General features: G+C 42.5%; 1 protein-coding gene across 7 annotated transcripts in view; it reads left to right on the top strand.

The window, feature by feature from the left end:
• Window positions 1–24,308, top strand: part of LOC101866300 (protein argonaute-4) — a 53,652-nt gene that overhangs the window by 23,394 nt on the left and 5,950 nt on the right. For 3 of the 7 annotated variants that reach the window (XM_015438484.3, XM_045374751.3, XM_005543991.5), the window contains 10 exons: window positions 2,064–2,211; window positions 2,449–2,568; window positions 2,694–2,822; window positions 3,075–3,208; window positions 4,619–4,803; window positions 6,411–6,570; window positions 11,606–11,921; window positions 12,057–12,191; window positions 22,881–22,982; window positions 23,572–23,771. In XM_015438484.3, coding sequence (XP_015293970.1) covers window positions 2,064–2,211; window positions 2,449–2,568; window positions 2,694–2,822; window positions 3,075–3,208; window positions 4,619–4,803; window positions 6,411–6,570; window positions 11,606–11,921; window positions 12,057–12,191; window positions 22,881–22,982; window positions 23,572–23,771 — 1,629 coding nt within the window. The remainder of the gene's footprint in view (window positions 1–2,063; window positions 2,212–2,448; window positions 2,569–2,693; window positions 2,823–3,074; window positions 3,209–4,618; window positions 4,804–6,410; window positions 6,571–11,605; window positions 11,922–12,056; window positions 12,192–22,880; window positions 22,983–23,571; window positions 23,772–24,308) is intronic. The other 4 variants (XM_074012407.1, XM_065525219.1, XR_012422703.1 and 1 more) reach the window with 3 other exon arrangements.

The raw sequence follows: 24,308 nt of genomic DNA, 5'->3' as shown, positions 1-24,308 counted from the left end.
GGCTCTTCTAAATAAAGAGTTAAATATACAGTATACACTTTACTACATTTACATTATTTTGGTTACTCAGAGCCCCCCCCACACACACCTTTTTTTGCTTATATTCTAGTCTGACTTTGTTTTAGATTCATGATTCTTAATTTTCAAACTTTAGTGCATATCAAAATCACCCAGAGGGCTTTGTCTAGATAGGTGAAATTTTCAGGTGGCTTCTGGAGAAATAAAGTGTATTATTTCAGTCTGATTTGAATAAATTCTTCAGTATGACCTCATGTACACACTACATGAATTTCTTAAGAGTAGTAAAGTGGTATTTCATGTATTATTTATATTATACCATTAACTTCTTTCTCAGAAAAAAAAAGTTGCCAAAACCTTATGAAGTCACTGTTGAGAATTGTAGCATTTTGTTCTTTTCATTATTTAATTATTTCACATAACCCTGTCAGAATAATTAGACCTATAGACGTATGTAATCTTTGCTGAAAGATTATAACTCATATATTTAAATATCACATAGATGACCCTTACTGCACCATTACTTTGTAATGCTGTGGCAGTTAAGAAAGCAGATTAACAGGCTGGGCACGGTGACTCATGCCTCTAAATCCCAGCATTTTGGGAGGCCGAGGCAGGCAGATCACTAGAGGTCAGGAGTTCAAAACCAGCCTGGCCAACATGGTGAAACCCTGTCTGTACTAAATATACAGAAATTAGCTGATCATGGTGGCAGGCGTGGTGGCAGACGCCTGTAATCCCAGCTACTCGGGAGGCTGAGGCAGGAGAACTGCTTGAACCTGGGAGGCGGAGATTGCAGTGAACCAAGATGGTGCCATTGCACTCCAGCCTGGAAAACAGAGGGAGTCTCTGTCTCAAAAAAAAAAAGATCGACCTTTGTTTTTTAAGTGACTGATGAAGGTAGGAATTATTAGTGGGCTTTGTTTGTTTATTGTTTAGAAAAGATAGAATTTGGCTGGGCACAGTGGCTCAGGCCTGTGATCCCAGTACTTTGGGAGGCTGAGGTGGGCAGATCACTTGAGGTCAGGAGTTCGAGACCAGCCTGGCCAACATGGTGAAACCTCGTCTCTACTAAAAATACAAAAATTACAGGTGGTGGTATGCACTTGTAATCCCAGCTACTTGGGAGGCTGAGGCAGGAGAACCGCTTGAACCTGGGAGGCGGAGATTGCAGTGAACCAAGATGGTGCCACTGCACTCCAGCCTGGACAACAGAGGGAGTCTCTGTCTCAAAATAAAAAAAAATTGACCTTTGTTTTTTACGTGACTGATGAAGGTAGGAATTATTAGTGGACTTTGTTTGTTTATTGTTTAGGAAAGAAAGAATTTGGCCGGGCGCGGTGGCTCAAGCCTGTAATCCCAGCACTTTGGGAGGCCGAGACGGGCGGATCACGAGGTCAGGAGATCGAGACCATCCTGGCTAACACGGTGAAACCCCGTCTCTACTGAAAATACGAAAAACTAGCCGGGCGAGGTGGCGGGCGCCTGTAGTCCCAGCTACTCGGGAGGCTGAGGCAGGAGAATGGCGTAAACCCGGGAGGCGGAGCTTGCAGTGAGCTGCGATCCGGTCACTGCACTGCAGCCTGGGCAACAGAGCGAGACTCCGTCTCAAAAAAAAAAAAAAAAACAACAGAAAAGAAAGAATTTGGCTGGGCATAGTGGCTCACGCCTGTAATCCCAGCACTTTGGGAGGCCGAGGTGGGTGGATTACTTGAGGTCAGGAGTTCGAGACCAGCCTGGACAATGTGGTGAAACCCCATCTCTACTAAAAATACAAAAATTAGCTGGGCATGGTAGCACATGCCTGTAATCCCAGCTGCTTGGGAAGGTGAGGCACGAGAATCCATTGAACCTGGGAGGTGGAGGTTGCAGTGAGCTGAGATCATGCCGTGCACTCCAGCCTGGGCGACAGAGTAAGACTCTGTCTCAAAAAAAAAAATAAAACCCAAAAACAAACAAACAAAAAAAAACAGAGAAAGAAAAAGAAAATAGAAGAAAAGAAAGAACTTGAAGAAATATTCTAAAAAAGACATTCTCTCCTATAGTTTTCCTTTGCAGCTAGAAAACGGTCAAGCTATGGAATGTACAGTAGCTCAATATTTTAAGCAAAAGTATAGTCTGCAGCTGAAATACCCCCATCTTCCCTGTCTCCAAGTGGGACAAGAACAAAAGCATACATACTTGCCACTTGAGGTAAGTTAAATTTTCTTTTGCCAATTTGCTGATCTCTTGAATGAGTATATATTTTTAAGTAGAGTTCTAAACTAGTGGTGAAATTTAGTGTTAATTTCTAAAATATTTTTGGCAAATGATTTCACTATATAACCAAATTTTAATTTTTTTGGAAATGGAGGACGTAAGATACGGTTTAGCAAAGGTTTAAGATGTAGAACCCTTTACACAAACCAATCTCTCTTTGTCTCTTGGCAGGTCTGTAATATAGTGGCAGGACAGCGATGTATCAAGAAGCTCACAGACAATCAGACTTCCACAATGATCAAAGCTACAGCAAGATCTGCTCCTGACAGACAGGAAGAGATCAGTAGACTGGTCAGTAAGGCATGGTCTTCAAGATGAGCTAGCTTTGAGATAACAAGAAACAAAAGAATAGAAAACTCCTCCTGGGACACAGTTACTCTCTGGTTTTTATATATGCAGGCTTTCCTGTTCTTTAGGTGAAGAGCAACAGTATGGTGGGTGGACCTGATCCATACCTTAAAGAATTTGGTATTGTTGTCCACAATGAAATGACAGAGCTCACAGGCAGGGTACTTCCAGCACCAATGCTGCAATATGGAGGCCGGGTAAGCTTTTTATTTTATTCAGCAAGCTTCTTCCACAACCAGTCAAAAAGAGAATCATCCAAGGTTTTTCTACTCTGCCACTACTAAATTTACCCATAGTTTTATTCATTATTGCCTTTTGTATTCTGGCTCATACCTAATAGAATTTTGTTTATTCACTCATCAACAGTAAAATGGCCTTAGATTGTAATGTCTTTTCTCTTTTCTTTTGTTTCTTCTTCTTCTTCTTCTTCTTTTTTTTTTTTTTCAAAGAATAAAACAGTAGCCACACCCAACCAGGGTGTCTGGGACATGCGAGGAAAGCAGTTTTATGCTGGCATTGAAATTAAAGTTTGGGCAGTTGCTTGTTTTGCACCTCAGAAACAATGTAGGGAAGATTTACTAAAGTGAGTATCTTCATATTTTCAGCTTAGTAATATCCCTTCCAGATATGAAAATACTGTCTTTATGTGAATGTGCTGTGTACACTGGCACTAAATCCCTGACTCCCATAGTGACACCATCTGGCTATACGAAAAAGACCTTGTATTATAGTAATTTGCAAACTTGGGAATTACATTAAGAATCTGACTCAGCTTCCTTACATGTAGAGCAAAAATATTTGAGTAACAAGGCGGAGGCAATGTTGGTTGGCAAATTCTTGAGTTCTTATTGAAGCTTCCTTTGGTATTAATTGTATCTTTTCAGCTAAAATTAAAAACTACCTTAGTTTTAATCATTAAAATTTACTAATGAGCTTGTTTTATCACAAGGTCTCTAGGTAAGAGTAGGCTCACATCTTACAGATGCAGCTATCTATATAAAAGTAGTAGTTAGTGGCCGGGCGCAGTGGCTCACACCTGTGATCCCAGCACTTTGGGAGGCCGAGGTGGGCAGATCATGAGGTCAGGAGATCAAGACCATCCTGGCCAATGTGGTGAAACCCCATCTCTACTAAAATACAAAAAATTAGCCAGGCATGGTGGTGTGCGCCTGTAGTCCCAGCTACTGGGGAGGCTGAGGCAGGGGAATCGCTTGAATCCAGGAGGCAGAGGTTGCAGTGAGCCGAGATCTCGCCACTGCACTCCAGCCTGGAGACAGAGCAAGACTCCATCTCAAAAAAAAAAAAAAAAAACAGTGAGAAGAGTGAAAAAAATTTAAGAAAAGGGAACTAGAGTGAAAGAAAAGCATTCTACAAAATATTGGCAAATGCACCAAAGGAATGTTCTAAAAGCTTTATACATAGATTGAAGTAACTTCTTAAATCTAAAATTTAAAACTTCAAAGTGAATTTCGCTTTTTTTAAGTGATAATTTCTTTTGACATTTTTATTGAACCAAATCTGTTCCAAGTTTGAATGTAGTGCTAAATACACTGATTTTGTAACAGCATGTTTCTGTGTTCTCAGTTGAGTACAGGCTTACCCAGCTATTTCTGTACCAGGCTTACCAAAATGCATGTTACCTGAAATTTTGACCCTGCTTTTCTTCAGTCTGGAATTATTGATTTGAATGTTTAAAAGATCTTTAAACAGTAGTGCTATTCTAGTTCAGCTGGGCATAATTATTTAAAAATTTCAATTGATAATCTGATAGCTTAGTAATACAGGTTCTTTTCTGTTTAATTGCAACTTAAATCACAAGTTTAATTGCAATTGCCAGTCCATTTTCGGCAACCAGTTAAAGATTTTTATTTATTTGTTCATTTCTAAATTTGGCTAAGAATTTACAAAACTAAAGGAAGTATTTCAGAGGAAAATGAATGCTAGAAATGTACTCTGAAACGAAAAAACTGTGCTACTGGTTCTATTTTAACAGGAGTTTCACTGACCAACTGCGTAAAATCTCTAAGGATGCAGGAATGCCCATCCAGGGTCAGCCATGTTTCTGCAAGTATGCACAAGGTGCAGACAGTGTGGAGCCTATGTTTAAACATCTGAAAATGACTTATGTGGGCCTACAGCTAATAGTGGTTATCCTGCCTGGAAAGACACCAGTATATGGTATGGACCCTTTTGATGCTGAATGAGGGATGATTTCAAGCAGTAGATACAACAGTCAGGATAAGCTAGGTTATGCTGCAGTCACAAACCTTAAACTCTCAGTGGTTCACAACAACAAAGATTTGTTTCTTGCTCCTGTTATGCATCCACTGAAGGTAGACTGCCGCCTCTGCTCTGTGTCATCATGTCATCTCCACTTGGGGACCCAGCTTGGCAGAGCAGCTGCTATTTAGAGTGTTGCTGGCCACACATTCTTTTTTCTCTCTGCAACTCCTTGGCCACAACCAGCCATATGGCCTTACCCAACTTGCGTGGGAGCAGTGGGGATGGGGGTTGAGAATGTAGTGTGATACTACCATAGTCCTGGAAGCTGAGAGAACTGGAAATATTTGGTGAAAAGCACTTAGGAATATGAGAGTGAGGAAGAGTGCCACTTCCAGAAGAGGATTTGCTTAGTTTGTATCTATTATAAGAAGAATGATACAAAGTTATTTTGGCTATCATTTAAGTAAGGGATGTAGGAACTATTATTGTTGTTGAGACAGGATCTCAGCTCTGTCACCCAGGCTGGAGTGCAGTGTCATGATCACCGCTTATCTCAGCCTCAAAATCCCGGGCTCAAGTGATTCTCCCATCTCAGGCTCCCAAGTAGCTGGGAGTACAGGTGCCCACCACCACGCCTAGCTACTTTTTGTATTTTTTGTAGAGACAGGGTTTTGTCATGTTGCCCAGGATGGTCTTGAACTCCTGGGCTCAAGCCATCCACCTGCCTTGGCTTCCCAAAGCGTTGGGATTACAGGCATGGGCCAGCACGCCCAGCCAGTTTTAAACTTTTTTTTTTTTTTTTTTTTTTTGAGGCAGCGTCCTGCTCTGTCATCCAGGCTGTATTGCAGTGGCACGATCTTGACTAACTGCAGCCTCTGCCTCTTGGGTTCAAGTGATTCTCCTGCCTCAGCCCCCCAAGTAGCTGGAACTACAGGCGCATGCCACCACACCCAGCTAATTTTTGTATTTTTAGTAGAGATGGGGTTTCACCATGTTGGCCAGGCTGGTCTTGAACTGCTGATCTCAAGTGATTCACCCGCCTTGGCCTCCCAAAGTGCTGGGATTACAGGTGTGAACCACTGTGCCTGGCCCCAGTTTTAAACTTTATAAAATGTCTTTAACCTTCTCTCTACAGTTATCTCTAGTACTTAGAGAAAGAAAAATAAAAAGCAAAAAAAACAAAATAAAATAAAATTCAAAGGGCCGGTGTGTGTACTGAGAGGGAGGAGCTGGGAAGATTGATTCTTTTGCTAAATCAGTCATGTGGGAAGAGGCGCATCAAGGAGCTGAGCAAGTCATGGCAGGCAGTACAGAGAATAAAGGAAGCAGGCTGGCTGCAGGGCCTGCAGGAGGGAAAAAAGGAGAGAAGGGAGGGCCTATCCAAACACGGGGAAAAATTGCCCTGGGGGTTTAGCAGATGAAAGGAAGATACATGAGAAGCATCTAGCACAGTGTACAGTATATAGTAGGTTATAAAGTTAATGTGTGGGGTTTTTTTCCTTTTGCTTTTAGTAATTAAGAGACCATTTAAACATGTTAAAATTAATAAATTATTTTTGTAGCGGAGGTGAAACGTGTTGGAGATACCCTTCTAGGTATGGCCACACAGTGTGTCCAAGTAAAAAATGTAGTGAAGACCTCACCTCAAACCCTTTCCAATCTTTGCCTGAAGATAAATGCAAAACTTGGAGGAATTAACAATGTGCTTGTGCCTCATCAAAGGTAAGATTCTGAATGCTTTCCCCACTTTTGTTTAAGATCTAACTTACATAATTTACAGGAAAACACACAAATATATATGCATCTAGATTACCTTTTCTCTTGTATATATATGCACCCATATACCCAACACCCAAATAAAGATATAGAACATTTCCAGCACCCCATCAGACTTCCTTATGGCCCCTCCAAATAGATAACCCCCACAAGTGACCACCATTCTGATGTCTGTCAGTTATCTAGATTACTTTTGCCCATTTTTGAGCTTCATATAAATGGAATCATACAGTATGTACTATTTTGTGTCGGTCTTCTTTTGCTCAACATTATGTCTGTGAGATTCATTTGTGTTGTTGCACTTAGGAGTAGTTTATTCTTTTTCATTGTTGTGTATTATTTCATTACATGAATAAACCACACAATTTTAATTTATTCTACTATTGATGGATATTTTCATACATTCATTATACAATTCTACATTTTTGGTGAACTGAAATACTCTTTCTCTTGTGTGGAATTCCAGGAGTGTAATTACTGAGTTACAGAGAATACATATGTTTACTATTAATAGATATAGTCAAATAGTTTTCCAAAGTGGTTGTACCAGTTTACACTTACACTGAGAGTTCTAGTTGCTCTATATTCTTATCAACACTTGGTAGTATCAGTCCTTTTAATTTTAGCCATTTTGGTTGGGGATAAGAGTATCTCATTATAGTTTTAATTTGTATTCCCTTGATGAGTAATGATGTTAAGCACATTTCCATATGCTCATTAGCCATTTGGACATCTTCACTTGTTTTTTTTGTTTCGTTTTGTTTTGAGATGGAGTCTCACTCTGTCACTCAGGCTGGAGTGCAATGGCATGATCTTGGCTCACTGCAGCCTCCACCTCCCAGGTTCAACCAATGCTCCCACCTCAGCTTCTTGAGTAGCTAGGATTACAGGTGCACACTACCATGCCCCACTACTTTTTTTGTATTTTTAGTAGAGACAGGGTTTCACCATGTTGGCCAGACTGGACACGAACTCCTGACCTCAAGTGATCCACCTGCCTCAGCCTCCCAAAGTGCTGAGATTACAGGTGTAAGCCACCGCACCTGGCCTGTTTTGTTTTCTGGGACAAGGTATCTGTCTTCCAGGCTGGAGTGCAGTGATGTGATCATGGCTCACTGAAGACTCAAACTCCTGGCCTTCAACTGATCCTCCCACCCCAGCCTCCCACGTAGCTGGGACTACAGGCTCATACCACCATGCTCAGCTAATGTTTTTATTTTTTGTAGAGATAGGGTTTTGTCCTGTTGCCCAGGCTGGTTTAGAACTCTTGAGCTCAAACAATCCTCCTGCCTCAGCCTCCCAAAGTGCTGGGATTACAGGCATGAGCCACCATGCCTAGCCTGAACATCTTCTTTTATAATGGACCTGTTCAGTCCTTTGCTCATTTTTTTATATTGGGTTGTGAGTCTTTTTTATTAATTTGTAGTAGTTCTTTGTGATTTCTGGTCCTTCACAAGATACAGATATCCTATAGGCAAACAGGATAGGCAGATTATCTTGTCCTAGTCTGTGTTTTGCCTTTTCACTCTCATACATTGTGGGTTTTCTGTTTTTTCTTTTTAAGACAAGATCTCACTCTGTCACCCAGGCTGGAGCACAGTGAGGCAATCATGACTCACTGCAGCCTCCATCTCCCCAGCTCAAGCGATTCTCCCACTTTAGTCTCCTGAGTAGCTGGGACTACAGGAATGTGCCACCATGCCTGCCTATTTATTTATTTATTTATTTATTTATTTATTGAGACAGAGTCTTGCTCTGTCACCCAGGCTGGAGTACAGTGATGCAATCTTGGCTCACTGCAACCTCCGCCTCCTGGGTTCAAACAATTCTCGTGCCTCAGCCTCCCAAGTAGCTGGAATTACAGGCGTATACCACCATACCTGGCTAATTTTTGTATTTTTAGTAGAGACAGGGCTTTACCTTGTTGGCCAGGCTGGTGGTCTTGAACTCCTGACCTCAAGTGATCGGCCCACCTTGGCCTCCCAAAGTGCTGGGATTATAGGCATGAGCCACTATGCCTGGCCTTAAATTTTTTTTAGAGATGAGGTCTTGCTATGTTGTCCAGGCTGGTCTTGAACTCCTAGGCTTAAGCGATCCTTCTACCTCGGCCTCTCAAAGTGTTGGATTTATAGGTGTGAGCCACCATGCCTGGTCAACAGTGGCTTTTTGATGAACAGAAAATGTTAATAGGACTGAGTTGAATCAATCTTTTTATGTTCTTTTAAGAAACCCTGTCTGCCCCTCCCTTCATAGGTTTTGTTTGTTTGTTTGTTTAAATTTGAGTTTGTCAGATTGACTCTAGAGTAAACAAACACCAAGGCAAGACAGGGATATGCTGGCTGGAAATTGGGAGATTTGAGCATTGTTACTCATGTGTATTTCTAGTATCTCTGGGCCTCAGTTCCTTATCTATCAAGATAATAATATCTGCCTTGTTAACTTGAAAGTGTTGTTTCTCTGTGAAATCCTATGTGTGAAAGTGATTTGAAGAGTTAAATTTGGGGCTGTGGTGTTAGTCATTGCCATACTTGAAGATGAAATTGAGTGCCTTGCTCTTATACAATCATATCACAATTCTTTCTTTTTTTAAAATTTAATCTTTTCATATTTTGTCAACTTGATTAATTGATTTCTTGTTTCTTATTTATTTATTTATTTTTTTGAGACAGGGTCTCACCTTGTCACCCAGGCTGGAGTGCAGTGGCACAATCTTGGCTCACTGCAAACTCCGCCTCCCGGGCTCAAGCAATCTTCCCACCTCAGCCTCCCAGCTAGCTGGGACCACAGGCGTGCACCACCATGCCCAGCTTATTTTTTGTATTTTTGGTACAGACGAGGTTTCTCCATGTTGCCCACATTGGTCTCAAACTCCTGAGCTCAAGCAATCCACCCATTCAGCCTCCCAACACAGTTTTCATTTTTGTCCTTGAATGAAACTTCTAGGTAAATAAATCCCTCCTTAAACATTAGTGATGAGATATATGGGACATAGGGGAAGTTAACCTAAAGTCTGTCTTCATTTAATTTTACCCCAAACAAGCCGGGCGCGGTGGCTCACGCCTGTAATCCCAGCACTTTGGGAGGCTGAGGCGGGCGGATCACAAGGTCAGGAGATCGAGACCACGGTGAAACCCCGTCTCTACTAAAAATACAAAAAATTAGCCGGGCGCGGTGGCGGGCACCTGTAGTCCCAGCTACTCAGGAGGCTGAGGCAGGAGAATGGTGTGAACCTGGGAGGCGGAGCTTGCAGTGAGCCGAGATCGTGCCACTGCACTCCAGCCTGGGCGACAGAGCGAGACTCCGTCTCAAAAAAAAAAAAAAAAAATTTTACCCCAAACATTTGAGACAATCTAGTGTAGTGGCTTAGAGTGCATACTTTGGCGTTAGACTTCTTGGGTTGGGATTCCAGCTTTTCCACTCCTAGCTGTGTGATCTTGGGAACATTCTTTATCCTCTTATGTCTTATTTTTTATCTGGAAAAATTGAGATAATAATTGTACCACCCTCATAAAATCGTAAGGACTAAATGAGTTAACACATGTGAAGTGCTTAGCATAGTGGCTGATACATTGTATATGTAAGCTGTTATGTATATGTATGTTGCCTATATATGTCCACTGTTATTAACTTCTCTGTGCCAGGCTTATGTTCTGTGATAATAGAGAGATAAATGGGACACAGCCTCTTCTCCCATGGGACCTCACCTTTAGTACCTGTTATATGAGATTGTCAAGTATGGGATGCCTCTTAAATTACACTTGAAGAATTAACACTCACAGTCCCAAATCCTACCTTTAAGAATTTATCCCAGTTACCTGGGAGGCTGAAGTGGGAGAATCACCTGAGTCCAGGAGGTTGAGGCTGCAGTGAGCTGAGATCATGCCACTGCACTCCAGCCTGGGCAACAGAGTGAGACCCTGTCTCAAAAAAAAAAAATAAAAAAGGATATTGTTTTGTTTTGTTTTGAGGTGGAGTCTTACTTTGTCACCCAGGCTGGAGTGTAGTGGTGTGATCCTGGCTCACTGCAACCTCCACCTCCTGGGTTCAAGTGATTTTCCCGCCTCAGCCTTCCAAGTAGCTGGGATTACAGGTGAGCGCCACTATGCCTGGCTAATTTTTTTTTTTTTTTTTGAGACAGAGTGTTACTCTGTCACCCAGGCTAGAGTGCAGTGGTGCGATCTCAGCTCACTGCAACCTCCACCTTCCCGGTTCAAGTGATTCTCCTGCCTCCACCTTCCGAGTAGCTGGGATTACAGGCACACACCACCACACCTGGCTCATTTTTGTATTTTTTAGTAGAGACAGGGTTTCTCCATGTTGGCCAGGCTGGTCTCCAACTCCTGACCTCAGGTGATCCTCCTGCCTCAGCCTCCCAAAGTGCTGGGATTACAGGCGTGAGCCACCGCGCCCAGCCTTTTTTCTTTTTTTAAAGACAAGGTCTTGCTCTGTCACCCAGGCTGTAGTACAGTGATGTGACACAGTACAGTGGAGTATATAGTACATAACTTACTGCAGCCTCAAACTCCTGGCCTTAAATGATTTTTCTGCCTCAGCCTCCCAAGTAACTGGGACTACAGACAGGTGTTGCCACGCTGGGCTTTCTTATTTTTTATAGAGACCTGGGTCTTGATATGTTGCCCAGGCTGGCCTTGAACTTCTGGGCTTAAGCAGTCCTTCCTGCTTGGCCTTCCAAAGTGCTGAGATTATAAGTATGAGCCACGGTGCCCAGCCTAGGTCCTATTTTTTCAATCTTCTCTTCCTACTCTTATAGAAGAGCCATGCTCACTTCTTCAGTCAGTCCAGAGTCACTGTACTGGGTGACATCAATATTCAGTGGTCCGTAGTGTTCTTTCCCAATGGGCTTAAGTCTTTGTTCTCTCTTACAAGGTTATATCTGATTATATCTGGTGATATAATCTTGCTAAACTCAAACATTTTCATTTATATGTCTGAGTGGCAACATCTCCTTAAATCTGAGCAGGCCCTCGGTGTTCCAGCAGCCTGTCATCTTCCTGGGAGCGGATGTCACACACCCCCCAGCAGGGGATGGGAAGAAGCCTTCCATTGCTGCTGTGGTTGGCAGTATGGATGGCCACCCCAGCCGGTATTGTGCCACCGTTCGGGTGCAGACTTCCCGGCAGGAGATCTCCCAAGAGCTCCTCTACAGTCAAGAGGTCATCCAGGACCTGACTAACATGGTTCGAGAGCTGCTGATTCAGTTCTACAAATCCACACGCTTCAAACCCACTCGGATCATCTATTACCGTGGAGGGGTATCTGAGGGACAAATGAAGCAGGTACTCTTATTACCCCTATTGTCCTTCGGGACCCCTAGAAGTCTGAGGGAGATTCCTCTCATCTGCCATTCTGGGTAGATCTGAGAGATACTAGGCAAATTCTCAATTAAACATAATTCCATTTCTGTCTTCTAGGTAGCTTGGCCAGAACTAATAGCAATTCGAAAGGCATGTATTAGCTTGGAAGAAGATTACCGGCCAGGAATAACATATATTGTGGTGCAAAAAAGACATCACACACGACTCTTCTGTGCAGATAAAACAGAAAGGGTAAGAAGATACAGTATAAGCTTTGTTATCTGAGGCTCTGGCAAGTGATTATATATATACTTATATATGCCATTTTAATACAATTTTTTTCTTAAAAGCAGAAATGCCTGATAATAATTTAAAAAATACAATAACTGCAGTTGGGTTTAGATGACCAATTCTGAATGATACGAGTTTTGAGACTGAATATTTTATTTCTCTTGTATAACAGAAATGCTGATTTATCGAGTTGTTTTTGTGTGGGGAGCAGTAGGTCAGAAACATGCCAGGTACATTGTGATGATATAGGCAACCTTCTAAGGGGTGGTTTTATTGTTACTTTTTGCTGCACAGTTCTAGGGTATAAAGAAGAATTTATCTTCCAAATAATTTTGTATCAGCATAGGACAACCCCCAGACTGTGGACTGGTAACAGTCTGCGGCCTGTTAGGAACCAGGCTGTACAGCAGAAGGTAAGCAGTGGGTGAATGAGCATTACCACCTGAGCTCTGCCTCCTGTCAGATCAGCAGTGGTGGAACAGTTTCATCCCAAACCATCTCCCCCCACTCCCCCACCCCATCTATGTAAAAATTGTCTTCCATGCAACGTGTCCCTGCTGCCAAAAAGCTTGAGGACTGCTGGCATAGGAGATTGTTAGGGCACAAACTTTGAATATTTATAGTGTCACACTTAAACCGCAGTCAAATTACTCAACTTCTCTAAGCCATATGTTCTCATCTGTCAAATGTGGTTAAGAACAATATCCAGGCCGGGTGTGGTGGCTCACGCCTGTAATCCCAGCACTTTGGAAGGCCAAGGCAGGTGGATCACGAGGTCAGGAGATCGAGACCATCCTGGCTAACACGGTGAAACTGTGTCTCTACTGCAAATACAAAAAATTAGCCGGGCGTGGTGGCGGGCGCCTGTAGTCCCAGCTACTCAGGAGGCTGAGGCAGGAGAATGGCGTAAACCCAGGAGGCGGAGCTTGCAGTGAGCTGAGATCCGGCCACTGCACTCCAGCCTGGGTGACAGAGCGAGACTCCGTCTCAAAAAAAAAAAAAAAAAGAAAAAAGAAAAAAGAACAATATCTGGCCAGGTGCTGTGGCTCACACTGGTAAGCCCAGCACTTTGGGAGACTGAGGTGGGTGATCACTTGAGGTCAGGAGTTCGAGGCCAGCCTGGCCAACATGGCAAAACCCCGTCTTTACTAAAAATACAAAAATTAGTTGGGCATAATGGTGCATGCCTGTAGTCCCAGGTACTCGGGAGGCTGAGGCAGGAGAATCACTTGAACCCGGGAGGCAGAGGTTGCAGTAAGCCAAGATTATACCACTGTACTCCAGCCTGATGACAGAGCAAGACTCTGCCTAAAAGAAAAAAATAAATAAATAAAACCCAAAACACCTCTAATCCCCAGACATTTCGGATAGAGAATGCCCAACCTATATTATTAATAGAGAATTTTGCTGCTTTGATATTTTTTAATGACTTTGCTTCATCTTGTCCAGGCCGTCTCTCATCCACCCCTAGGAAGACCAGGTCTTTCTGTTGCCTAATCATGTAATCTTATTTGCCACTCCCATTATTTTCTAGTACCCTCTAGTTTTTTTGTCTCTAATCCTAGGATGAACTGTTTCTTTTTTCTTTTCTTTTTTTTTTTTTTTTTTTTTTTGAGACGGAGTCTCGCTCTGTCGCCCAGGCTGGAGTGCAGTGGCCGGATCTCAGCTCACTGCAAGTTCCGCCTCCCGGGTTTGCGCCATTCTCCTGCCTCAGCCTCCCGAGTAGCTGGGACTACAGGCGCCCGCCACCTCACCCGGCTAGGTTTTTTGTATTTTTTTAGTAGAGACGGGGTTTCACCGTGTTAGCCAGGATGGTCTGTATCTCCTGACCTCGTGATCTGCCTGTCTCGGCCTCCCAAAGTGCTGGGAATACAGGCTTGAGCCACTGCGCCTGGCCTCTTTTCTTTCCCCTTTTTTTTTTTTTTTTTTTTTTGAGACAGAGTTTTGCTCTTGTCACCCAGGTTGCAATGCATTAGCACAATCTTGGCTCACTGCAACCTCTGTCTCCCGGGTTTCAAGTGATTCTCCTGCCTCAGTCTCCTGAGTAGCTGGGATTACAGGCGCCCACCACCATGCCCAGCTAATTTTTGTACATTTAGTAGAGATGGGGTTTCACCATGTTGGCCAATCCGGTCTTGAACTCCTGACCTCAGGTGATCCACCTGTCTTGGCCTCCCAAAGTGCTGGGATTACAGGTGTGAGCCACCATGCCTGGCCTGACCTGTTTCTTTTTGTTTTCTGAATCAAGGTGGTTTTCTCATTGGGCCCCAGATCCAACCAGTTTAGATTAAAAGGACTGTCTTAAATTAAAAGGCCTGTCTTTAAATTGCTGAAACCATAAGTTAATATTACTTCTTACCAGACTTTACCTCTCTGTAACATACACATATAAGAAATCTGGGCTGGGCGCGGTGGCTCAAGCCTGTAATCCCAGCACTTTGGGAGGCCAAGACGGGCGGATCACGAGGTCAGGAGATCGAGACCATCCTGGCTAACATGGTGAAACCCCGTCTCTACTAAAAAAATACAAAAAACTAGCCAGGCAAGGTGGCGGGTGCCTGTAGTCCCAGCTACTCAGGAGGCTGAGGCAGGAGAATGGCGTAAACCAGGGAGGCGGAGCTTGCAGTGAGCTGAGATCCGGCCACTGCACTCCAGCCCGGGCGACAGAGCGAGACTCCGTCTAAAAAAAAAAAAAAAAAAAATCTGTACCTGTACCCCCGAAATATATAAAAATTTAAATAAAAAGTAGACCAGCACATGTCAAATAAAATAAATAAATAAAAGATATGCTGTACAAAAAAAAAAAAAATAGTACTTCTTAGACTTTGCTAATACAAATTCTTTGAACTCTTGCCTGACCTCTGGGCACAAAACCTCCTGCCACCTTCTCCTTAACTGTTGTCATCTCTCCACCTGTCTGTCAATTTGTTATTCATGTAGATTTAAGATCTTCTTTAGGCTTGTCTTCCTAAACTATCTATTAAGCTATTATTAAGCTATCTCAAAGTTTTGTTCTTTAAACCTTTCAAAATTGACAATCCCAGTTCTTGGTCTACTTTGCACCCTGACATTTACTAATATCTTCAATTCTTTAAGCATGCCTCTTGCCAATCCACTTGCCCATTAATTTGCCTCTACTCTTAGGCTGATAGAAATTGCTGGGGAAAAGTGGTGATTTTTATTTTATTTTATATTTTTGAGACAGGTTCTCACTCTGTCACCCGGGGTGGAGTGCAGTGGCATGATTACGGCTCATGGCAGCCTAGACACCCCGAGGCTCAGGTGATCCTCCTACCTCAGCCTCCCAAGTAGCTGGGACTACAGGCACTCACCATCACTCTCGGCTAATTTTTTTTGTATTTTTTGTAGAGATGGGGTTTCGCCACAGTGTCCAGGCTGATCTTGAACTCTTGGGCTCAAGTGATCAGCTCACCTCAGCCTCTCAAAAGTGCTAGGATTATAGGCGTGAGCCACCACATCTGGCCAAAAGTATCTGTTTAATAAAGAACCATATTACAAATTAATGAGAGCAAATCTCAGCCAGGCTTTGGATGCTGCCCTTTTTTCATTTACCCTATTCCCCGTAGCATCTGTTCCACACCTTTATACTCTTCTCAAGTCCCCTACCCCATTCATAATGACTCTATTGCCAACAAAGTCCTATTGTCTATTTCCCTCCAAAAACAAGATCTAAAAGCCAAGAATTTTCTCAGTTGCCTCTCCTCTACTTTCAAACTCAGTTACATCTTGTATTTTCTTATCTCCTTCCTCGTATCTCTCCACCTATGCTTTCTTTCCCCCATCCTATGCTTTCAATCCTAATCCCTCCTGACTTCTGACTTCTCTAGAGCCTTACTTGGTAAATTACACTTTTTTTTTTTTTTTTTTTGAGACGGAGTCTCGCTCTGTCGCCCAGGCTGGAGTGCAGTGGCCGGATCTCAGTTCACTGCAAGCTCCACCTCCCGGGTTTGCGCCATTCTCCTGCCTCAGCCTCCCAAGTAGCTGGGACTACAGGCGCCTGCCACCTCGCCTGGCTAGCTTTTTGTATTTTTTTAGTAGAGACGGGGTTTCACCATGTTAGCCAGGATGGTCTCGATCTCCTGACCTCGTGATCCGTCCGTCTCAGCCTCCCAAAGTGCTGGGATTACAGGCTTGAGCCAGGGCGCCACATTATTTTTCAAAACTTGACTCTTTCGTGTTCTATTGCCTCCTTCTCGCCCTCTAAAGGTGGCTTAAATCCTCCTGAGTTCACCTCACCCTGCTTCTCCCTCAGTCTCGCTGCTACCTTATCTTTTCTTCCTTTCATGACTAAACTTTGAGAAAAACAATCACTTGACTTTCTATCTGTACTTTCTGTATGTACATCATACTTTAATTTTCTGTAGACTGACTTCAATTTCAGTGACGCCATTGAAGTTGTTGTCTCAATGACTTGCTCATTTCAAATCTAGAGATACTTTGTCAGATTCCCACACTGACTTCTTTGTAGCTCTTAAGACAATGATTGCCTTATTTGGCCTTAGCAAAATGACTTTCCAGCCTTACTACCCACCTCTGTAATCAGACTTTTTTTTTTTTTTTTGAGATGGAGTTTCACTCTGTCACAATCTCGGCTCACTGCAACCTCTGCCTCCCAGGTTCAAATGATTCTCCTGCCTCAGCCTACTGAGTAGTTGGGATTACAGGCACACACCACCATGCCCAGCTAAGTTTTGTATTTGTTGTAGAGACGGGATTTCACTATGTTGGCCAGACTGGTCTTGAACTCCTGACCTCAAGTGATTCACCCACCTCAGCCTCCCAAAGTGCTGGGATTACAGATGTGAGCCACCGCGCCCGACCTGTAATCAGACTTTTTTGATTCCTCTTTCTCCTTCTGTCCATTAAACACTGATATTTCCTGGCATTTCATACTTCTCTCTCTTCTCTTCTCAATTTCAGCCCTCTCTATAGTGTCATCCACTTTTCTGGGCTAATTCCCTTGCTTATAGATTCCTAAATCTGTATTTCCAGCCCCAATCTACTCTATTCAGCTCTTGGTCTGTACTCCCAGTTATCGACCAGACATATTTGCTTAGATTCTCTATGGGCACTACATCAGTCAAGATAGGCCAACAACAAAAACCCAAATCTTAGGTGCTTACAAAGACTTGTTTCATGGTCACATTACACCTTAATTGTGGCTCTGCTGCAGCTGTGACCCTGCTGTCCTCCCTTTGGAACCTAGGCTGACAAAGAAGCATCTATTTGGAACATTGCCAGTCATCCTAGCAGAGAGGAAAAAAGATACATGACAAGCCATGTGCTGGCCCAGAAGTAACACATTTCAGGCCACATTTTATCAGCCAAAGAAAGTCACTCCTGAGATAATTGGGTGTGGATGTATAATCCTGCCCCAGGCAGGGGCATGGGAATATTTGGCACCAATAATACAATCTACCACAGGCATTTCAAGCAAAGCATGTCTAAACCTTCTATTTATTGTTTTATCCCCATCCAAAACCTATTCCTCCCCAATTTTCCTTTTATTGTATTACTTGGCATCACTGTATATTAAGTCAGCCAAGCTAGAAACTTCAGAGTTGTCTCTAAATTCTTTTCCCCATTTCCAGTCCCTTCATACGCATTTAGAAAATAGTCCTCTGTGGGCCAGGCGTGGTGGCTCACACCTGTAATCGCAGCACTTTGGGAGGCCAAGACGGGTGAATCACCTGAGGTCAGGAGTTTGTGCAACTGCACTCCAGCTTGGGCAACAAGAGTGAAACTCTGTCTCAAAAAAAGAAAAAAAAATTTAAAAAGGCCAGGCACGGTGGTGCACGCCTGTGATTCCAGCACTTTGGGAGGCCAAGGCGGGTGGATCACCTGAGGTCAGGAGTTCGAGACCAACCTGGCCAACATGGTAAAACCCCGCCTCTACTAAAAATACAAAAATTAGCCGGGCGTGGTAGCACGCACCTGTAATCCCAGCTACTGAGGAGGATGAGGCAGGAGAATCAGTTGAACCTGGGAGGTAGAGGTTGCAGTGAGCCAAGATTGCACCATTGCACTCCAGCCTGGGTAACAGAGCAAGACTCTGTCTCAAAAAAAAAAAAAAAGAAAGAAAGAAAGAAAAAGAAAATAGTCCTCTGTGTTCTGCCCTGCTGAAATCTCTCTTGTCTCAGTTCTTCCTCTTGTATGTTCCCGCCGCTCTAGGCAGAACTGTTTTATTGCAGGAGACTCCTAGCAGTCTCCCCGTCTCCATTCTTTCTTCACAAATGCATCCTCTACCCTGCTGTGAAAACATATTGTGCCACGCCACTGCTCAGAAATCTTCAGGTATTCCCCATTGTTTACCAAATGCTTTCCTGTGGTGTTTAGTGTTTTCCCAAGATGGCCAAAACAACATTTTCATTTTGTCTTTCACCATAACCTTATACATCTTCCATTTCCCATATCCACTGTACATAGTTATCCCTGGAACGAGTACATCCATTCCATCCACTGTCTTCATTATTTTTATTAAGGTATAATATAGATACAGTAAAATATACCCTCATTTTTTAGTGTCTAGTTTTAGTTGAGTGCATACGTAAGCTTTTTGTTGTTGTTTTTCATTTTTTTGAGATGGTCTTGCCCTGTCACCTAGGCTGGAGTGCAATGATGTATATAATCATGGCTCATTGCAGCCTCGGCCTCCTAGGCTCAAGCGATCCTCCCATCTCAGTCTCCTGAGTAGCTGTGACTACAGGCCAGTGCCACCACACTTGGCTAATTTAAAAATATATATACATATATATTTTAAGGGACAGGGTCTAACTTTGTTCACCAGTTTGGTCTTGAGCTCCTGGACTCAAGTGATCCTCCCGCCGCAGCCTCCCAAAGTGTTGGCATTACAGGCATAAGCCACCATGCCTGACCCTAGTTTTGACAAATGCATACAGTTCTGTAGCCATCACCACAATAAAAATATACAGTCATCCCTCAGAATCCATGGGGAATTGGTTCCAGGACCTCCTACAGATACCAAAATCCATATTTGCTCAAGTCCCTGATATAAAATGGTACAGTTAGCTAGGTGTAGTGGTGCATACCTGTAGTCCCAGCTACTTAGGAAGCTGAGACAATAGGATCACTTGAGCCCAGGAGTTTGAGAAAAGTCTCGGCAACATAGCAAGACTCCATCTCAAAAAACAAGAATGGTGTAGTAATTATATATAACCTATGCACATCCTCCCATGTATTTTAAAACAGGGGTGTCCCATCTTTTGGCTTCCTTGGACCACACTGGAAGAAGAATTTTCTTGGACCACACATAAAATACACTAACCATAGCTGATGGACAAAAAAAAAAAAAAAAAAAAAAAAAATCACAAACAAATCTCATAATGTTTTAAGAAAGTTTACAAATTTTTTTTTTTTTTTTTTTTTTTTTTTTGAGACTGAGTCTCGCTCTGTTGCCCAGGCTGGAGTGCAATGGCTCAATCTTGGCTCACTGCAACCTCTGCCTCCCAGGTTCAAGTGATTCTCCTGCCTCAACCTCCCGAGTAACTGTGATTACAGGCACACACCACCATGCCCAGCTAATTTTGGGATTTTTAGTAGAGATAATTTCTCCATGTTGGCCAGGCTGGTCTTGAACTCCTGACCTCAAGTAATCCGCTCTCCTTGGCCTCCCAAAGTGCTGGGATTACAGGCATGAAAGCCACTGCTCCTGGCCCAAGTTTACCAATTTGGATTGGGCCATATTCAAAGCCGTCCTGGGCTGCATGCAGCCCATGGGCTGCGGGTTGGACAAGCTTGCTTTAAAAGATCTCTAGATTACTTATAATACCTAATACAATGTAAAGGCTTAAATAGTTGTTATACTATATTTTAAAATGTGTATAAGTTTTTACTGTTGAATTATTTTAAATATTTTTCTAGGTTGCTTTAGTACTGAATACAGTGTAAATGCTATGTTTTATTGTTTTTAATTTTTTTACATTAAAATTAAATTTTTAAACATGTTAACAATTTTCTGTATTTATGTCAGGTCTTTAAAATTTATATTTTTATTTATTTTTTAATTGACACATAATAATTGTACACATTTATGTGTTACATAGTTTTTATACAAATAATGTATAGTGATCAAATCAGGGTATAATTAGCATATCCAAACCTTTTTAAAGAATATCCACAGTTGGTTGAATTCCTGAATGCGGAACCTGCGGATACCAAGGGCTGACTGTATAATCATTCTGTCATACCAAAACATTCTTATGTGTCCTTTTGTAGTTAACCTTTCTCCTTCACTTCCAGCCCCTGGCAACCACTGATATGTATTCTATTCCTACAGTTTTGCTTTTTCCAGCACATCATATAAATAGAATCATAGCCTTTGAGTCTGGCATTTGAGATTCATCCAAGTTGTGTATATATCAGTAATTTGCCACTTTTTATTGTTGAGTAGTATTTCATAATATGGATGAGCCCCATTTTTCTTATCCATTTTTGAGTTTAGGGGTATTTGGAGTGTTTCCTGTTTTTTACCCAACTTCCCTTTTCAGCTCCTACTTATCTTATAAGGCATGGCTCACCTATTTCCTCCTCATCACCTTTTCCCAATGGCTCCCATATGCCCGTATCACATTGTGTTACAGTTTATTGTATACACTTTTCATGAACTCAGGAAGGCAAGTTGATTAGTTCTCTTGATGCCCCTGGCTGTCATCCCCAACATCTGCTGCAGAGCCTAGCAGTCACATGGGTGCTCAAGCAATAACTGGTGAATTGAAAAGGCCTGGATTCTCTTTTCTCCAAGGCATCACCTCTTCAGGCTGTCATGTGTAGAACCAGAGAGTTTTTTTATTGTTTTTAAGGGTAAAATAAATTTAGAAAATGCTATATACTCTATATCCCTCTTAAAGATTATACATGACTAAATAAAGGTTTTGAGAAGTCATACAGTAGAAAAATATTTTTAACTTTAATTTGACCCTGTATTTCTCAGGTTTGTTCCACCATAAACTACCTAAACACATCCTGCAAAACTAATATTCCTAAAGAACACACTTTGGGGAAAAAGAATGCTAGAACCAATGTAACTCAATTAGATTTCTTCTGATCCAGCTAGGAACCCAAGATCATATATACATTTGATAGAAGGAGATTTTTCTATACTCATAGAGTTATGTATGCATAGGTGTACGATCTTCAGCTGAAGGTAACAATAGTTAAAATGGAGCCAAATAAACTCCCATCGCATTTGTGCCTGTATGCTAAATAAACATGTTCATACTGAGCCCTGCTGTACAGCAGAAGAGGGTGACCAAATAGCAAGATTTAATTCCTTCCCTTGTAATCCATTTCTGAAGTTCCCCTCTTGCCTTCCTAGAAATTTGATTTTCAAATCTTGTCTGTAGGGTTTTTGCTTGGAATTTTAAAAGGGTAAGAGAACATCACCTAATTTTATAGATGATTAGATTGAGGTGTAAAGATAATAAGCTTTGTTCAAGGTATATAGTTGCAAGGCTAGGCCTAGATCTGAAACTGGTTTTTTAGTTCCCATTTCAGTGCTTTCTTCCTGATAACCATTTGCCAGTGACTTTTTATTATTATTATTATTAAAGTGTTTGCTGTTGCCAGGTGTGGTAGCTCATACCTGTAGTCCTAGCACTTTGGGAGGCCAAGGTGGGAGAATTGCTTGAGCCCAGGAGTTTGAGTCCAGCCTGGGCAACAAAATTAGACCCCATCTCTCAAAAAAAAAAAACAAAAAAATTAGCCAGACGTGATGGCATGTGTGCCTATAGCCCCAGCTACTCAGGAGGCTGAGGTGAAAGGATTCCTTGAGTCCAGGAATCCAAGGCTGCAGTGAGCTATGATCCTGCCAGTGCACTCCAGCCTGGGTGACAGAGTGAGACCCTGTCTCAAAAAAAAAAAAAAAAGTATTAGTTATGTTGAACCTGGTAAACCAGTTTAAAGATTCCTTAATCTTACTTTTACTGAAAATTGTGAATATTTTTTTACTCCAAGAAAGGAATAAAACTGTTTCTTTCTCAGGAAGTTTATCTATCTTAAATATTAAATGTTCACTTTGGGAGGCCGAGACGGGCGGATCACGAGGTCAGGAGATCGAGACTATCCTGGCTAACACGGTGAAACCCCGTCTCTACTAAAAAAATACAAAAAATTAGCCGGGCGAGGTGGCGGCGCGCCTGTAGTCCCAGCTACTCGGGAGGCTGAGGCAGGAGAATGGCATAAACCCGGGAGGCGGAGCTTGCAGTGAGCTGAGATCCGGCCACTGCACTCCAGCCCGGGCGACAGAGCGAGACTCCGTCTCAAAAAAAAAAAAAAAAAAAAGTTAAATGTTTTTTCCCCTCTATGAACATACCACTGTGTCATCTGTAAATGTATAATAATGTTGTAGCCCAAAGCCACAGGTAAAATATTTTTTGTCTGTATCTTCCTGAAGAGATCCTGGAACATATTTGTTTGTGAAAATACTATAGGTTAAAATGGTTGGGCTAAGGGAAAGTTACAGAGGATTCAACATCTTGAATGAAAGTGATTTTCAAGACTTAATTTAAGAGAGATATACCAGCTTGCTCCCAATTAACACACAAAAGAAAAAAATGGCCTGAGCCCAGTTTGGCACTTTGATGACTAATGACTTTTTTTGGTTTTTTGTAGGTAGGGAAAAGTGGCAATGTACCAGCAGGCACTACAGTGGATAGTACCATCACACATCCATCTGAGTTTGACTTTTACCTCTGTAGTCATGCAGGAATTCAGGTAATTTGGAAGCTGCTTCAGATCTTTGACTTGATAGGGAGATGTTTGCAAATTCAGCAACTAGCTTGAGTGGACTTGTTATTTAACACCATGCCTAACTTTGTTAATGCTTGTATCCTAGAATTGTCATCTTTTGGTCTAGGTATTTGCTTGTAGGTGTGCTAGGCAGAAGTATTTCTGAGTTTAAGGAGTAGGTTTCAATTATTTTCTCCTCTCGTGTCATGTCAGAAACACATTAATCAGGCCAGGCACGGTGGCTCACGCTTGTAATCCAAGCACTTCAGGTGGCCAAAGTGGGCAGATCACCTGAGGTCAGGAGTTTGAGACCAGCCTGACCAATGTGGCAAAGCCCTGTCTCTACTAAAAAATACAAAAATTAGCTGGGCATGGTGGCGTGCACTTATAGTCCCAGCTACTTGGGAGGCTGAGGCAGGAGAATCGTTTGAACTCCAGAGGCGGAGGTTTCAGTGAACCAAGATCGTGCTACTGCATTCCAGCCTAGGTGACAGAGTGAGACTCCATCTCAAACAACAACAACAACAACAACAACAACAACAACAACAAATTAATCATAAAACTCTCTCCCCAGGGAACTAGCCGTCCCTCACATTACCAGGTCTTGTGGGATGACAACTGCTTCACTGCAGATGAACTCCAGCTACTGACTTACCAGCTGTGTCACACCTATGTGAGGTGCACTCGCTCAGTCTCTATTCCAGCCCCTGCATATTATGCCCGGCTTGTAGCATTTAGGGCAAGGTATCATCTGGTGGATAAAGATCATGACAGGCAAGTTTCTTAGGCACAATAAAGTCTCTTTATATTTTAGTAGCATGTTAAAAAAATGAGCTACGATAGAAAACTCTTATAAGGATTTAAACTTTCTCTCAGCGTTTAAATTGTAAGGAGCATATAAAGTTGCATGTGCCTCTGAGAGCTTGTAATATGACTTTTGGTCCAAGAAGTGCTTAGGCTTGTTTATACTTGCGTTGTGTCTCTAAAGGAGTTTAATCTGGAGCTTCTTGTGGTTCTCCCATGGAGCCAAATGCATTTCAGTTCTGCTCAGGTCCTAAGTAGCCTCAAAAAGTGGTCAACACAGTACCCTGGCTCCGGTCAAAGCAGTCACAGGGCTGTGGATTCCACTTCCTGCAAGTGAGGAGGCCTGACCAGTTCCCTTTGCTTTTGGTACATTCTGGAAAAATACCCCAGAGTGAACCTGGATGGGTATGTGAGAGTGGGGGCACAGACCATTCTCACTCTCAAATAGGCATCTTGGGAGAATAAGACAATCTGATATTTTGACCTATTCCTGAGCTTCTATTAAAT

Source organism: Macaca fascicularis, chromosome 1 (genome assembly GCF_037993035.2).
Source record: "Macaca fascicularis isolate 582-1 chromosome 1, T2T-MFA8v1.1".
Lineage (NCBI taxonomy): Eukaryota > Metazoa > Chordata > Mammalia > Primates > Cercopithecidae > Macaca > Macaca fascicularis.
Note: the sequence above shows the minus strand (reverse complement) of the source record. Positions and strands in the feature narration are given on the sequence as shown.